The sequence below is a fragment of the Astatotilapia calliptera genome, chromosome 3 (assembly GCF_964374335.1).
Source record: "Astatotilapia calliptera chromosome 3, fAstCal68.1, whole genome shotgun sequence".
Classification (NCBI taxonomy): Eukaryota; Metazoa; Chordata; class Actinopteri; order Cichliformes; family Cichlidae; genus Astatotilapia; species Astatotilapia calliptera.
In genome coordinates this window covers 76654958-76672546 of record NC_137424.1, presented here as the reverse complement: position 1 = coordinate 76672546, position 17589 = coordinate 76654958, and the positions used below count along the sequence as shown (strand labels likewise).

Genomic DNA, 17589 nt, shown 5'->3' with positions numbered 1-17589 from the left:
TCAGTGTGTCTGTAAGTCTGTGAAGTTTGTCTAATCTCCCTGCTCTCTGTTTCCTACTAGACATATCAAATATGAGCACAGGTGATGAGTTTCCTCTAAATAATCCAGTGGTGCGCTCTGCTGTTTTTGTTGCGGACATAATTTAATGTAGACTTTATTTGAAGGGTATTTATTAAAGGAATTTAGCAGTTGCAAAGCTAAAGGAGAATCAAATGATAATAACAATCACAGACTAATACTGAAACAACATCAGTTATACTTGTCTAATTAACCTACTCCAAGCTAATGCTTTTCATATCTTTGGGAGGAAAGAGACTGGCGAGGAGACGGACACTGAAGATGTGTTTATCTCAGTGTTTCATGTTAAAGAAAATAATCCAGGAGGAAAGCAATGGATTCCTTCTGAAAAATTCAACGTGGCAACTTTGATCAACAGTGAAAAATCCAATTAAAATAGTGTCCAATACGAGGACATCAAGTCTGTATTAAAAGTCCAACCCTTTAAAATTGACCATCCCAATTTAAATCAGGTATGGATTGGGACACTTATTGTCCCATTCATGGTTCTTATGGGTCTGAAACAGTCTAAGCAGAAACAGGACATAAACACATGTGGGGAGAGGCAGACCGCCCCGACTCCGCAGCAGCAGGGAGGCCCCACACTCCAGATCCCAGTCGGACGGCCAACTCCTCCTCCTAGCCCCCCCGCTCCAGCAGGCCGCAGAGAATGGGGGTGAGAGAAGACTCCAAACATCCCTCTGCCCGCTCATATGTAGTGTTGATGCATGTGTGTTCTAAGGTGCATTTAAAAACCAGGAGGGCATGGAGCTACCTGCCAGAGAGCAGCAGGTAAGCGCATAGTCCCTCCTGATAGCCCTCAGTACCTATTAAAATTGAGAGGTGGGCAACGACGCCAGGGGTGAGGTGTACACCCTGATGGTAATTTGGAGTCCGTGTAGCTTGTTTGAGGTGTTTGAGGTGACCAAATACTTATTTTCCACCCTGATTTACGAATAAATTCTTTACAAATCCTACCATGTGGATTCATGGATTTTTTACAAATCCTACCATGTCTCTCACGGTTGAAGTGTACCTCTGGTGCAAATTACTGACCTCTGTCATCATTTTAGGTGGGGAAACTTGCACAATCGGTGGCTGACTAAATACTTTTTTGCCCCACTGTATTACTATGTTCATAATTTTGTAAGCGTAGTCTTTGTACTAAGAATTTTTTTTTTTTTTTATCAATTATCTCATTCAATTCTAGTTTTGTTTTGCGTATTCTGTTCAATGTTTCCTGAATGTTAGGCTTCTTCTAGTGATTTGATGGTTTTTTTCTAATTCCTGAATATTTTTGTTTTCTTTTTTCTTTTTGTGTGATGAGAAAGAAATTATTTTACCTCTCATCACAGCTTTCCCTGCTTCCCATAGAACAGAAGCAGATGTTCCGGGAGTGTCATTAAAGTCTAAATATGAAGTCCACTCTTTTTTAAAATATTTAATAAAGTCTTCATCTTTAAGTAGTGATGTATTAAATCTCCAGTTTTTACTTGGCGTAGTATTATTCTTGTGCATTAGTTTTAAAGATACAGGAGCATGATCGCTGACAGCTATAGGATGAATCTCAGTGTCTGAAATGTCACTCAGCAGTGAGCTGCTGACCAAAAAATAATCCAGACGAGAGAAAAGTATATTCCTTACTGTTGGGGTGAAGGGAGCGCCATGCATTGCAAAGACCAAAGTCGCTCATATACTGTTTGATTATATTTGTGGACTGCCAATTACGCTGAGTTCCTGCTGTATTGAGCCTAGCCATGTCTTCATTTAGTCCAATGTTGAGGTCGGTTGAGGACCCTTCTCAACCGTCACGCCTCCGCCTACTTCCTGTTCCCAACGAACTGTGCATGTGGCTGCGTGTGGATTTGTATTCTGGGAGCTTTTGCCGTGTTGTAAATAGTTTGTTGTATATAGAAGTAAATAGTTGTCGATACATTTTTTTACTCGTAGCTGTAGGGGTGAGAAGCCATTTTTCTTTGGGAACCTTTTCTCCTGTTTTTGGTTAGGGAGGTAAGACACCTGTAATTTTCTTTTGGGGTTTTCTGTCAAGGTAAGCCAGCTGCATTTCATTTCTAGAGTTTTTGTTTGTTGTTTTGACCATGCTCACCCTGACACGTGCTACCTTTTGGGACTTAATAAACTGACTGGCTGTTGTGAAATCCGTGGTAGCTGTTTTTTGTTGGTTCGTCTTCCTTGAGAGCAGGGAGTGTGGGGGCATTTCTCCTTATTTTTATTTTCCTTATGTTGCACGCCAGTTTTCCCTGGGCTGGGGTGTAACAATCCTTATTTACAATAAACCTGTAACCAACTTCTAGTGCTGTTCAGCATCAATAACATTTCTGTACCATTAACACAGCAATTAACCCACTTATTTGCTATTATACATTCTTTATATTTTAAAAATTCAAACAATATATTACATTTGTAAACAATAAACAAAAATATTCTACCATTGCTCACAAACAGTTTACAATCGTCCACAAACAGTATACATCAGACTATTTACACACATAATAACTGGGTAGGTTGGAATAATCTTAATCAACTGTAACTTCCAATTAGGTCAGTATAAAAGAGATGTATCTAAGAGCTTCATTTTTCACAAAATAAAAAAGGTAATGAGACCAGCTACCTATTTAGACTACAAGTGAAATGGCAGCTTCCATTACAAATGTCGGTATAGTTAGCTTTCTCTTTTTTTTTGTTTTTTTTTGCCTGTCCCAATTTGGTTCTTTAGCCATCAGAATTGTTGTCTGAAGACCAACAAGGATACCCAATGGATTTACTTCAAAATCAAATCAAAATCAAATCAAATCACTTTTATTGTCACATCACATGTGCAGGCACACTGGCACAGCACATGCGAGTGAAATTCTTGTGTGCGAGCCCCACAAGCAACAGAGATGTGCAAACACAACAACACAAACGAGCAAAATACAAGAATGGCTAATCTGAAACTAATAAATATATGTACAATATATAATAGTGTATGCATTTCTGGATGTGTATACTAAATATTTTCCTACGTGTGTGTGTGTGTGTGTGTGTGTGTGTGTATACACATTTTTACAAATTAAATAGTAAAAAAAATAATAATAAAATATACAGAGTTGAATATGTGCAAAACAAGTGGCATTTATATACAGTGTGTAGTGCATAATGTTGAAGTTCCAATAGTGAAGCTGAGGTGTCTATGAAATGTTCAGCAGTCTGATGGCCTGATGGAAGAAGCTGTCTCTCAGTCTGCTGGTACGGGACCGGATGCTGCAGAACCTCCTTCCTGATGGAAGCAGTCTGAACAGTTTATGGCTGGGGTGACTGGAGTCCTTGATGATCCTCCCCGCTTTCCTCAGGCAGCGCTTCCTGTAGATGTCTTGGAGGGAGGGAAGCTCACCTCCAATTATCCGTTCAGAGCACCGCACTACTCGCTGGAGAGCTTTGCAGTTGTAGGCGGTGCTGTTGCCGTACCAGGTGGTGATGCATCCAGTGAGGATGCTCTCAATGGCACAGTGATAGAAGGTCCTGAGGATGTGGGGGCTCATGCCGAATCTTTTCAGTCTCCTGAGAAAGAAGAGGCGCTGCTGCGCCTTCTTCACTGTTTTGTTTGTGTGTACTGACCACGTAAGATCCTCAGCCAGATGTACTCCGAGGAAACGGAAGCTGCTCACTCTCTCCACAGCAGCGCCGTTGATGGTGATGGGGGTGTGTACTTCTCTGCACCTCCGGAAGTCCACTATCAACTCCTTTGTCTTTGCGACGTTGATGGTGAGATGGTTGTCTTGACACCAGTGGGTCAGGGCGCTGACCTCCTCCCTGTAAGCCGTCTCATCACCGTTGGTGATAAGACCCACCACTGTAGTGTCGTCCGCAAACTTCACAATGATGTTGGAGCTGTTAGTGGCTGTGCAGTCGTAGGTGTAGAGTGAGTACAGGAGAGGGCTCAGTACACACCCCTGTGGAGCACCAGTGTTCAGTGTGATGGGGGATGAGATGATGCTGCCCAGTCTGACCACTTGGCGTCTGTCAGACAGGAAGCTAAGGATCCAGCTGCAGAGGGAGCTGCTCAGTCCTAGATCCTGCAGTTTCCTGTCCAGCTTCGAGGGAACGATGGTATTGAATGCTGAGCTGTAATCTACAACAGCATCCTCACATACGTGTCTCTCTTCTCCAGGTGTGACAGGGCAGTATGTAGTGTCAGGGCTATGGCATCATCAGTGGACCTGTTGTGGCGGTATGCAAACTGTAGAGGGTCCAGTGAGTCTGGTAGTGCAGAGCAGATGAAGTCCCTGACCAGCTTCTCAAAGCATTTGCTCACGATGGGGGTCAGGGCTACAGGTCGCCAGTCGTTCAATGAGGAGATGGTGGAGGATTTGGGTACAGGGACGATGGTGGCCATTTTGAAGCAGGCTGGGACTACAGACAGAGAGAGGGAAAGGTTGAAGATGTGTGTGAACACTCCAGCCAGCTGAGCCGCGCATGACTTGAGGACGCGGCCGGGAATCCCGTCCGGACCAGTAGCTTTGCGCGCGTTCACCTTCCTGAAGCACTTCCGCACATCCTCCTCAGACACAGTGTGCGCACTGACGTCATCCGCGGTGCGCACACTGTCCGGTCTCATGGTGTTCGCTGTGTCGAATCTAGCATAGAATACATTTAGATCCTCACACAGAGAGGCCGTGGTCTGCGGTGTGCTGGTTTTCCCTCTAAAGTCTGCGATCGTGTTTAGTCCCTGCCACATACTCCGAGGGTTGTCAAACTGTTGCTTCACCCTGTCCCTGTACTCACGATTGGCTGCTTTGATCGTCTTCCGAAGTTGGTAATGTCCGTGTTTGTAGTCCGATGTGTTTGCCAAATGGATCATCGTGGCATTGCCGTATTGGTCCATTTGATCGACCTTTGTTTTTATTATTTATTATATTTTATTTTCAGATGTTACAGACGGGACAGACATGAGTGAGGGATAGGAAAGGGAGAAAGAAAGAGGAAGGAAAAGAAAAACAAAAGGGGAGAGGGACAGTGAGAAAGGGGGGGGGAGAAAAAAAATTTCCTGGATCACCTGTTGAGAGAAGAATAGAAAACAAGCAAAAAAACCCCCAAAGCTACATACTAGTTAACAACATAGTTAGCTTTCTCTCAATCGGTGAAAACACACTCTCACACAACATTCGCGGTCTTTAAACTAAGACAGAAAAAGGATTATTGCCTTTATATCTGCGTTGTAGTTAGCAAACTTGAACTACTAACTTGTCTTTTTAACAGAAAAGCAGAGACAGAAGCAGCAGACAGTTGCGTTCAGTCTGCAGGCTCTTCCTCGTCTGAGGCAGAGAAGCGTTGCAATGGCCTATCGCACTCACCACTATTTTGCCCCTTGTGTCAATGCCACGCAATTATATTCTCCATAACTCTAAATGAAAGTGCAATACCACCATAAAATCAGGTCTTTTACATCAAAAAACAATTTACAAAAAAATTACAATTGTGACCATACAATTGCGGGCGTCGCATATGTACCCACGTATATTATCACAGCAGAGCTGCTGTACATCTTTACCAGCAGTTGATAGTAGTTCCAAAATGAGCTATTCAACCGGGCTTCGTATGATCTCCCTTTAGGTGAAGGAATTGTATGGAAAATTAGAGCCATTCATGGGGCTTCATCCCACCATCAGTATGGGAAACTGCAGCATTAGGAGACAATATATTAACTAAATGTCTTGTTTATTGCATTCCGATCTTTGATCAAAGCCGAAACCAGTTAATTGTTACTTTACCTTATCTGTTTCATCTTGTTCTCTCTATAAACTTCACAAGATGCTCAGTTGAACTTTCCCTCCTCCAAGGTAAACTTTTATTAAACTCTTAATAAACAGTCATGAGTCTCTGCTTCTCACCTTCCGGTGTTACACTCTGCAGACTCCGGGTGGAACACACAGGTAAATGCAATTCCCATTGCTACATTATCTTCTCTGATATGCTGAATGGGAAAATGTTTCAACTTAATGCTAAATAAATGTTAACACTTGTTTTAACACAGAGAGCAGCAGACTAGGGCTGGCTGTTGTCACTGATTTCTACAACTGATTCAATTCTGATTCACAAGGTCAAATTCCATCCCAGATTTAATTCAATTCAATGGATTAAAATCAGTCAGAAATATTATGATTATGACCATTTATCATTACCTATATGGTAATTAACTGGTTCTTATCCATTGAGCACACAATCCTGCACAATCTATCTCACCCATGCGCATGATTGCTTTCTATCTATGTATTTGCACACACATTCATATTTCAATGGATACGTCAGAGAGCAACTTGGGGTTAGTATCTTGTATCTTGCCCAAGTATATTTGGCATGCAGACTGGAGCAAACCAGTCAGTAGGTGGAGGGTTGGTGGTTTGATCCACCAACCCTCCGGTTCATGGATGGATGAGCTACATCCATCCATGAAAAATGTTTTGTGACCGCTGCATATCCTGTTTGTTCCCCTGGGTTGTGTGATGCTGAATCATCCACAAAGACCCTCAGAGTTAGTCGGTAGTGCATGGGTCAGCTCTGGGTAGACAGATTCCAGAAATTTCTCCTATAAAATCATATGGTTAATCATCTGCTACTGTGGGAGAAGTGATAATCTTTTAACTGTGACATTTGGCTTTTTACAATAATAAAATAATGTGATGTTGAGATTGTGTAATGATTGGAGACTAAATACACCTTACTGTTTCTGTTATTAATGTTTTACAAAGAATGAAAGTATTTACAAATGGCACAAATCAGCTCTGAAAAATACGACACAGTTTCCCGAGTGTTCACTGAAGCCGTTTAGTGTTTAGCTCTCTGCATAAGCCAGACAGAGTCAGATGAGGTCAAAAGGTCTGTGTACTAATTTAATTTATTTAATGTCTTACTCTTGCTCTGTTTGATTCTGATGTGTTGCTGAGTCACTGATGGAAATGCAGATAACACAGAATAAACATCACACTTTTCAGCCAATTATTTTCAATCCACTTTAAACTGTGACAAACTGAAGCATTCATGTCTTTGGATTTTACAATAGTGTTGCGTTAGACTGCTATATTTTTATGTTCTTTGTACTGTAGATTTTTCAGTGAAATAGTTGCCAATAATAAGGATCCTTTTCTGTAGAAGAGCATGATGATAACCTGCTGTGTGTGAACGTTTATCATGTTAGGGTCAGTGAATCGAGGTAATGGAAAGATATCCTGGATATGCTGAACTTATACAGGACCCATGCTGATTATTGAAAAGAAAACCACAAACATCAGATGTTAATAAGATTTCATTTTTATTCTACTAATAATCACAAATATTACACAAAGACTTCAAAACTTATAACAGCCAGCTGGTGTTTAGAATACAGCTGAATAAATGATTTTAAAAGAGATAATTGAATCTTTTCCGAAGCAGGTTTGACACCAGACTTTCGAATCTATGAACAGACAACATGCTGTGACCAAAATGTTCTCTTTCCTCCTTAAACAAGTTTTCCATGTTGGTTTATTTCAAAATTCATGTTTGAAACGAGTATAACACGAATGAACATCAGGGAGTAAAGATCTGATAGAAATAACCTATAATTGAGTCTGGTGTTCGACATACAGCGCAGGTTGTGCAATCTATATAACTTGAAGAAATGTGAAAGACCCAAAAACAAAAGTACACAAAAATGATAGCGTAGCTGGGAGAAAAATTACAAAACTAAGATTCCAACAGTAACTATGGCAACATCAGTGCAAGCTTTGCTCTCTTATTTATAAGTTGGCTTCTTGTGTCTTTGTTTGCTCCTCCAACATTAATCAAGTTTAAGTGTCAGATATGAGGACATCCAGCATGCACTGCAACTACAGTCCCTTGAAAGGGATCATCCATATTAAAATCAAGTAAGGCTTGGCACTTCTGTGGTGCCATTTACGGCTGCCATTGAAATGGTTGTCAAACATTTAAAGCAGAACCAGGACATAAACAGTGCAATGTTTTGTTGTCCACACTTTAAGCCAACCGAGGCCACTCTCAATGAAACAGATCTATGGTTCCTATTATACATCCTGCACAAATCGCCTGTGCGGTTTCTTACATAGGACAGTGTCTAAAATGATGAATCCAAGCTTTTCATGAAAATGTCAAGATTAACCACAAAACTATTGGCCAGATCTAATAATTTCTGCCAAACTACAACCTAAACTAACTAAATTGGTTTTAGTAGAACTTTACACTCTGAAACAGATTTATATACAAAACAGCTCAGCACAGCATGTTATTAACTTCACACATGAAGTCTGACTGGTTCAGTCCAGTCAGACTTCAGTTTTGCAGTCACCGTCCACATCCTGCTTCTTCAACTGGTCGTCACGGTAACTCTGGACTTTCCTCCAACGAATCCTGAAGTCTGTCAGTCCTTCTGACAGCATGAGGCCTGACAGCTGGACAAAATGTGCAGATGATGAAAAACATGAAGCATAGTTTGAACTTTCTACCAGCATGTTTTGTGTCCAATGAGAGGGGATCGTATTTTGGATCACTGCTACACGCCATACAAGCAGGGCTACAAAGCTGTCTCACACCCGGCTTTTGGGAAGTCTGACCACAACGCCATCTTCCTCATTCCCCAGTATAAACAAAACATGCGAAGGGAAGACGTGACCACGAGGGAGGTAAAACGGTGGACTGCCCAATCAGAAGCTACGCTACAGGACGCACTCAACGACGTCGACTGGGACATGTTCAGAGCATGCGCAGTCGACATCAACGAGTTTACGGAAGTAGCAGTATGCTTCGTCAATATGCTAGCCAGGAGATTATCCCCACTGCGAGAGTCACCACATTCCCAAACCAGAAACCGTGGGTGGACAGATCGATCCACACTGCAGTAAACGCCAGGACCGCCTCCTACAACGCGGGTCAACGCCACTGGCGATATGAGCGCCTACAAAGCGGCCTCATACGGCGTGCGGTGAGAGATGCCAAACGGCGGTACCGGGAATGTGTAGAGTCCCACTTCCACCAGGGCGACACACGGAGTATGTGGCACGGACTACGCACCATTACGCACTACAAAGCCAGGGACACTGCGCCGATCAACGCCGACTCTGCATTCACCAACGAGCTGAATCCGTTCTATGCCCGTTTCGAGGTTAGCCAGGCAGCTAATGCTATCTACCGCCTGACTACCGAGGACAGTGACATCATCAGCGAAAGACCGGTGACCAGCATCGCGGAGCATGACGTCCGAGCGGCATTGAGGAGAGTGAACACAAGGAAAGTGGCGGGGCCAGATGGCATCACCGGCCGTCTGCTGCGCTGCTGTGCTAGCAGGTGTGTTCACTTACATCTTCAACGAGTCCCTGGCGAAGTCTGTGGTCCCCACATGCTTCAAAAGATCCACCATCATCCCTGCGCCCAAGAACAGCAAACCCTCATCCCTGAACGATTACCGGCCAGTTGCACTGATCTCGGTAGTAATGAAGGTGTTTGAGAGGCTGCTGAAGAACATCATCTCATCCTCCATCCCAGACACCACAGATCCGCTGCAGTTCGCCTACCGATCCAACACATCCACAGAGGATGCCATCGCCCACGTCCTGCACACCACTCTCAGCCACGTGGACAAGAAACAGGGTAACTATGTGCGAATGCTGTTTGTTGATTACAGTTCAGCGTTTAACACAATAGTGCCCTGCAGACTGTTCACAAAGCTGAGGGATCTGGGACTCAACAGCCGTCTGTGTGCATGGGTGTTGGACTTCCTCACTGGCAGAACTCAGGTGGTGAGGGTAGGTAGATGCGTCTCTAACAGCATCACCATCAACACAGGAGCACCTCAGGGATGTGTCCTCTCGCCACTGCTCTACTCCCTCTACACTTCAGACTGTGTGGCCACCCATGGCTCCAACACCATTGTGAAGTTTGCTGACGACACAGTGGTGTTGGGTGCCATCTCCAACAACGATGAGGCGGCCTACATGGATGAAGTGAAGAATCTGGCATCGTGGTGCCAGGACAACCACCTCCAGCTGAACGTCAGCAAGACCAAGGAGCTGGTGGTGGACTTCAGAAGGGGTCAGCACAGAGACTACAAGCCCATTATCATCCATGGAGCTCCAGTGGAGAGGGTGCAGTCCTTCAAGTATCTTGGTGTCCACATCTCCTCAGACCTGACATGGGCTGCCCACATTCAGGTCCAGACCAAAAAGGCTAGGCAGCACCTGTATCACCTACGACAACTGAGGAAGTTCAGGGTCTCTCCAAAGATCCTCAGGATTTTCTATACAGGCGCTGTGGAGAGCATCCTCACACAGAACATGACATCGTGGTTTGGGAACAGCTGTGTGAAGGACCATAAAGCTCTCCAGAGAGTGATCCGTACAGCAGAACGCTGCTGCAGGATTGCTCTCCCCCCGCTTCAGGACACCTACACCAGGAGATGCCAGACTAGAGCAGCGCAGATACTGAAGGACTCGTCCCATCCTGGCAACAAACTGTTCCAACTTCTGCAATCTGGTAGAAGGTTCCGCATCATCCGGGCAAGGACAGAGAGACTCAAGAGGAGCTTCTATCGCCAAGCCATCCGGGCCCTAAACACACACACCCGCCCTCTCACATCATCTATAACTGACTGACACAGGACTCTCTTCCAGACACTCTAAACCAAGGCACAATGTACATTTCAAATTCCTTTAATTGTAAATATGTCAATATTGTCTATCCTGTAAGATCGTCAGATGTCTATTCATATTATTGTACAGAATTCACCTGGTTGCTGCTACTACTGCACATTCACCCAATGTACATACTCATATATATATATATATATATATATATATATATATATATATATATATATATATATATATATATATATATTAGGGGTGCAACGATACACAAAATTCACGGTTCGGTTCGGTTTGATACTTTGGTGTCACGGTTCGATATTTTTTCGATACAAAAAATTTGTCATTTATTAAGATTATAAATATATATTTTAACTCAAAAGTACAGTTTTTAAATTTAACCCTGACCCTTGTGTGTGTTTTTTATTTTGACAGCGAATGCGCACCTGCGGACCACTTATGTGCACCCCTGGTTATTTAGCTCGTCATATTGCAGCCACAGAAATTCCTTTGTCCATGAAACCATAAAGCTGCACTTTCTTTTTGCCTTATAGTCTGATTTGTCATAACTTCTCCGTTTTGTGGTAAGCTTTTCTTTGGCTGTCACTTCTTCACCCTGACTTGTCTTATTTGGCTCAGCAGAACTAAAATATATGTCCTGCTGCTTTTACACACACACTCACATAAGCTCAGCGATTATCTGTGCGATCAACCTCTCACATGTTTAAGCTTGCTGCGGGAGATTTCACTTGTCATGTTTGCATAGTAAGCTAACGATTAATAAGACGATGTCAGAGGAATTGGTGCACAAATTATCATCACTCACAGATCAGTGCTGTCGCTCTCTATACACAGTTCACACGATTGCAAAGTGAAAACAAATTCAAACGCGATTTCAATATGTCACATATTGACAGTGGCTCACCGATGCCAATGACATAATTACCCAGCTACATTTCTGAAAGAATGCAAAAGCATTGACATATATTTTTCCTTCCTACAATAGCCCGACGGGCAGGGAAGAGATAGATTTTGGTAGCCTGACTGAAAAAAATCGCTAGCCCCGGGACGTCGGGCTAGCGATATTGCGAGCCCTGTATCTGATTGAGGAATCACTCATCTTTGGAAAAGAGAGTTTATTACAGAGAAATGTCTCTTTCCAAAATAAAAGCTATACTATCCGCTTCTTCTGGGCTATATTCTCAGCAGCATATTAAACATATAAGGAGAATCATGTGCTAACAGCTGTCTAAATGACTCGGCTAAAGTTAGTAGCATGCTTGCTTGTTTTTGTCTGCTTCCACTTGTCTTTGCACTAGGATGATGTCGGCGTAAATGTGCAGTCATATTCGTTGTGTTCCCACTAGTGCTTTCAGGTTAATCTCGTTGAAATGACCTCAACGCCACAACACGGCAAATCTCTGTTAACGAGCTACCGCCGATCGCTAGCTTGCCCTGCGCTCTTCCTTCTGACGATGCTGTCTGTGTTGAGCGCTCAGTGGATCTGCGCTGGACAGTGCAGCCTAGGCGGAGTAGTCGAACGCAGATTCACTGAGCGCTCAACACAGACAGCATCATCAGAAGGAAAGTTGATAAAATAAATTACAAATTTTGTATTGTTCGATACATATGCGTACCGATCCGAAAGCACTGTATCGAACGGTTCAATATCGATACGAATATCGTTGCACCCCTAATATACCCCTACACCCCTAATATATGTATATATATATATATATATAATGTTCTTCCTCTACCCCCCCCCCCCCCCCCCCCCCATTTTTGCACATGTCGAGGAGCGTGTCAGGCTACATTTCACTGTGTGTTATACTTGTATGACTATGCATATGACAAATAAAGAAACTTGAACTTGTGTCAAGTTTGTGTTGGTGACTGAACTGCTGACCTGCTGTGAAACCTGCTGCTGGATCTCTGTGCTGTGCATGTCTGCCTCTGACTGAAGCTTCATTTTCACCACTGTTTGCTTTGTCACTGCTAAAAATGAACCACATATAACAACACAAACATTAGTGTTTTACATGATGACAGGATCTTACAGTGTTTGCATTCTGGACCTCACCTCTGAAACAGAAAAAATAGCTTTTGTAGTTACAGGAGCCATCAGCCCATTTCCCTGACATTAAATTAAATGCTCCACAGTACTGATTCGAATTGAGGTTATCAGGCTGACCAGACATCCAGTTAGTAAATGTGGAGGTTGTGTTGTCAGACCAGGAGGCCCAGGGATCCCTGTAGAGGCCAATCCACACATACTGAACCCCTGATCCGTTCAAAGTGAGGATGATGTTGGATTTCTCCTCTTTGCTTCTTATACTGGTCAGGTCTGTGTGGTATGTCCTGCAGTACGACTGAGCCGCTGACCAGGTTTGGTTCTCCATCACTAAGATGTAACTTGTGTTTTTGGCTGTGAATGAATAAAAAGGATGAATTTTCAAACACACATTATGAATCTCATAAAATTGTAGGGATATCAAGAGCAAGAAATCTTTTTTCCTACCATTGTAACACAGGAAAGGGTAAGAATCTCCACAGGGTCTATCATTAATCTGTGTTTGTCCCTGAAGAGCCACACAGTATTCCTTTGCATTTACAGAGTCTGGTTGTCCGTTAGCCCAGATCAAAAATTCATGTGTACTGCCAACATAAAAAAGTTTTGCCTCCATGGACCACTTCCAGCTGTAACGATCATCATAGAGTCCTATCCAAGCCCAATCATTAATTTTGTTTGCCATTGCGACAAAGAGTTGGTTGATGTTGCTGTTGTAGATGGTGGCCAAGTCAGTGAAATTTGCTCTGCAATAATTTTGAGCTACAGTCCAGGTCACTGTCTGGTTCACAAAGTGGTATTCTCTGGAGTGGGGAGGAAGAGTGGAAAGTCCTCCTGAGAGAAATAATTTTTTTTGGTGAAACTGGGTTTCTAAACAAATCACAGAAAAAGGCAAATTCACAAACATAAAAATTTGAAATATAAACCAATTACCTTGCTTCTGTACAATAAAAAGATATCTGTACTTTTACTCCTAACATTTCCAACATAGGGCTCATTACTTTTGGTTTAACACATTTGAGGAAGTTTGTATTTTCACATTACTCTGAGCCTTCAAATATCAAACTTACTATGGTGTATCCATCAGTAGCGCTTATCACACTCATCACATTCAAAGACATAAAGGAGGCAAGAACTTATAATTCATGGTTACATTTTGAACATATTTTTAAAGAAAGAAAAAAAATACAACCATATTATTAATTCTATTTCCTAATATTTCACTTAACATTGTTCAAGCTGAGTACATAAATTATTATTAAAGTTTAGAGTGATATTGTTTGTAGCCTCAGTGGAGGTGCTGAACATAATCATATAAAACTGAATCAAATGGAAATGTCTCTTTTAAAGAATTGTTTCATTTGTTTTAATCTTTTAACTTCATACACATTGGTTCTAGCAAAAATGTAATTATATGCAACAGTCTTTGACTTGAAGAAATTTGTTGAACATTTAAACCTATTTTCTGCACATTCCAGCATATAAAATAAAGATTTTTGTGTTTACACTCACTCTTTCAAATAGATGCAAGTAAAACACAGCAGAAAATAAAATAAAATCAAAGACTCAGTGGCACTAAATCCTGTCTCTCTTAAACCTATTTTCACCCGTTTAACTGAAGTGGGGCAGTTGGAGGTTTGACCGGTGCCACAGCTGTCATGTCAGCGTCTGGGATTCCGGGGTTTCTCTGTGAATTTCCCATTCCCGTGGCAGAGTACTCGGTGCTTGCTTGGAAGTTTAGGGGTTTTTTTCGCTGTAAAAAGAAGTTTTCTTCCCACGCAGTGAACAGCAGTCGCTAATGTTTTTGTCACTTTTTACGGAATCAACCTCAAAGTAAGGTCAGTACTTCCACGCTTTAAATGCTGCACGCTCATACTCTCTCCTGCACTCGATATTATCCATTGTTGAGCTGCATGTCTGTTACCATTAATGTTGCATGTGCTTACGTTATTGCCATGAGACACTCTCAAAAACAAAATCACGGTTTGGTAACTCGGTAACGCAGCATGCGTACAGGAGTTGTGCCTTTCTCTTCAGCTTTAATCACCCTCGAGCTCTCGGCTAGCTATAGAGCAGGTGGATAACAGACATCTCTGAAAACGTCGGAGCACTTTTACAAATATGTGATACTCTCGCCTGAAAATATGTTAAAAGTTTATTTTGTGATCCAGAAAGATTAATAAGAGTAATATTAAAAACTTAGTAGCGGCCGCCATTGTTGAAAACTGGAATTGCCTGAGCCGCGCTATGAATTCTAGGATATGGTGGGCCACAACGGACACTCCCAACCCCTCCCGCCTGGCTCATCTTATTCATCTTCTTCTTCTTGGTTTACAACCAATATTAAGGTGCATTAGTGGCCCCTGGCTCACAGCACAGTGGACGCTCGTGCTGCATACAACTCACTCACCCCTCGCTCCTGGTTCTCAGCTGCTGAGCGCGTTACCGTGGAGAGTCGCTCCTTCACCTGAGATAAAATCTAATAGTCTGACTGATGCAATATTACATTCAGTCTACACTTTGGTTTCTTTTTGCAAAGATTATAAGTAGACAAAAGGAAAAAATATATGAACTCAGTTCCAAAACTATTAAAACAAACAATTTCATTGATATTCTACAGAAAAAAAAATAAATGTTCCCTTTACAAATCTTAATTTTCTTGCTCTTTTTTGCTCTATATAATAGTTTTCTTTTTCAATCAATCGTCTTAGCAGTAGCATTTACATGAAAAGAGAAACAAATGAAGCTTGAGTGAAAATGTACAGTTTTTGCACTCTCTGGGCAACTGATTCAGTGACTCAGATGATTCAAAAAAACAGATTTATTTTGCTGAGTGACTCATTCAAACTGGATTTAGTAAAAGGAATCAAAACTACCATCACTACAGCACACACTGAACGGTACAGAAAGCTCTTATGAGCCAAGCTGCTTTATTGGGGAACATGATTAAGCTTAATGAGCCAATTGAAAGCAAAATTAATTCCTCTTCTCACATCCAAATTTGGTATTAAAATTTCCTTCTTATCTACAATTTGATCTGACAAAGACTTGATGCCAGGTGCCAATCCTGACACAACTCTCCTATCCGGGCTAACCGACACTAGGACTGTATTGTGATTGATGACAGTAAAAATGAAAATGAGGAGAAAAAGAAGTAGAAGGAGGAAAAAGAATTATAACTGTGCTATAGCATTCAAAACATGAACAACTATTTAGTTTGATATATGATCATAGAAACTATAACACGTTTTTCGCTTCATCAAAATATAAATATTGTACAAAAAACCCTTGCATTTAAAATAAATGTAGTTATTGTGATATGAAATAAATGCCTGTTCATGTAAACGGATGACCCAAATGTCTCTTCCAGTATATTTATAGGCTACGGTTTCAATTTCAAGATATTACAATTACTGACCTGAGAGCAGCAGGATGATCAATAAACAGGCTTTTTCCATTCTTGGCTTCTCTGTAATGAATAGAGTCATCATGATTATTACTGTATCATAATTATAATCCATAGTATAATACGTTATTTAGTTTATAGTTTAGTGCACATCTCTAAAATAATTATTTGCAATATTTATTCAACTCTATCATGTCTTTAAAAAAATCAGAAACCAAAAACATGATCGTGTTCATATTTTAAAATGTTTAAGTCTCATTAATTGAAAGATAAATGAGGAGTAACTTACCCGACAGCCTCGCTTGTCAAGTGGTGAGTGAAACTGACTTTTAAAGAAGTCTGTGTTTGATCCCTTCATATATTTCACTATCAAATGAGGACACCCGAAGGAAGTGAATTTCAATAGAAAGCATGGTAACATACAGTGAAGATGAGTTAGTGTGTGAGGGGAAGTAAAAATAATTTAGTGAAAGAGAACTGCGTACTTTATTTGTCTATGTTTTAAGCTTGTGTGGAATACTGTATATGTCAGCTTTGATATCCTGTGTAAGTGAGCCAGTATTTAACTTTCTATGATATATTGACCTACAGTCAAAGGATACTGAAGGACCCGTCCCATCCTGGCAACGAACTGTTCTGGCAAGGACAGAGAGACTCAAGAGGAGCTTCTATCCCCAAGCCATCCGGGCCCTAAACCAACCCCCCTTTATTTAGATAAAACTTGATGATTTAAGACTTTTCCTGACAAATAAACCAACATGTAATTTTGGAAGTGTGGTCAGGGCCAAAACCAAATATCATGGTATTTTTGGTTATGTGACCATACAAAAAAAAAATGGCCTGCATTTGTATAGCGCTTTACCTATGGAAACATACATTTTGTAAATGAAATGCCTCAGACAAGGTTACCAAAATCATCCACACCTCTAAACCTGACCAAGAGCCAAAACCCTTACTTTCCACTTTCTCCATGTAAAGTTTAGCTGCGATGGCTGACACTAGGGAGCCTATGGCACATCAATGTTTTTGTCTGTAGGATCTCTCCACTGAAGCAAAGCTTCTTGGATGGGAGCCGAAAACTTCTTCAACAAGCTCAAAGAAGTACAGAAACTTTTCTTTCCAAGCTCCTTAGAGATATCTAAGAGATATAGCGAATAAAGAAATATAACAGATGATTTTCAAAATTACAATTTCTATATATGACATGTTGACAAGTATTTTTAATTATTTCATGTTTCTGAGATATTGACCAACAAATGTATGCATTTCATTGACTTAAAGATTAAAAATAAACCAACATCTACTTCTGGATGTGGTGCGACTGCCACAACTGAATGTGGTGGTATATTTGTTCAAGTGACCTGTTTCTATCAAACATAAATCCTGTAAATAATGTGCTTAAAGGCTTAAATAACAATAAGCCAGGT

The 17589-nt window shown here is 41.4% G+C and overlaps 1 protein-coding gene across 1 annotated transcript; it reads right to left on the bottom strand.

The window, feature by feature from the left end:
• Positions 1–7342: 7342 nt before the first annotated feature.
• LOC145425858 (putative C-type lectin domain family 20 member A) lies at positions 7343–16220 on the bottom strand. The gene is made up of 5 exons (XM_080299265.1): positions 16175–16220; positions 13207–13590; positions 12769–13113; positions 12595–12683; positions 7343–8501 (listed from the first exon to the last, which is right to left on the bottom strand). The coding sequence occupies exons 1-5, from the start codon at positions 16212–16214 to the stop codon at positions 8376–8378; spliced, it is 984 nt and encodes a 327-aa protein (XP_080155391.1). The 5' UTR covers positions 16215–16220; the 3' UTR covers positions 7343–8375.
• Positions 16221–17589: the final 1369 nt, after the last annotated feature.

Excerpts from the sequence above, each read along its gene's own strand:
- LOC145425858 (XM_080299265.1), bottom strand. The coding sequence starts at position 16,214 with ATGGAAAAAGCCTGTTTATTGATCATCCTGCTGCTCTCAG. Across the intron at positions 12,684-12,768 it reads CTATTTTTTCTGTTTCAGAG|CAGTGACAAAGCAAACAGTG; the intron begins GTGAGGTCCAGA and ends GTTCATTTTTAG. Across the intron at positions 8,502-12,594 it reads AGCAGCAGGTTTCACAGCAG|CTGTCAGGCCTCATGCTGTC; the intron begins GTCAGCAGTTCA and ends CATTTTGTCCAG.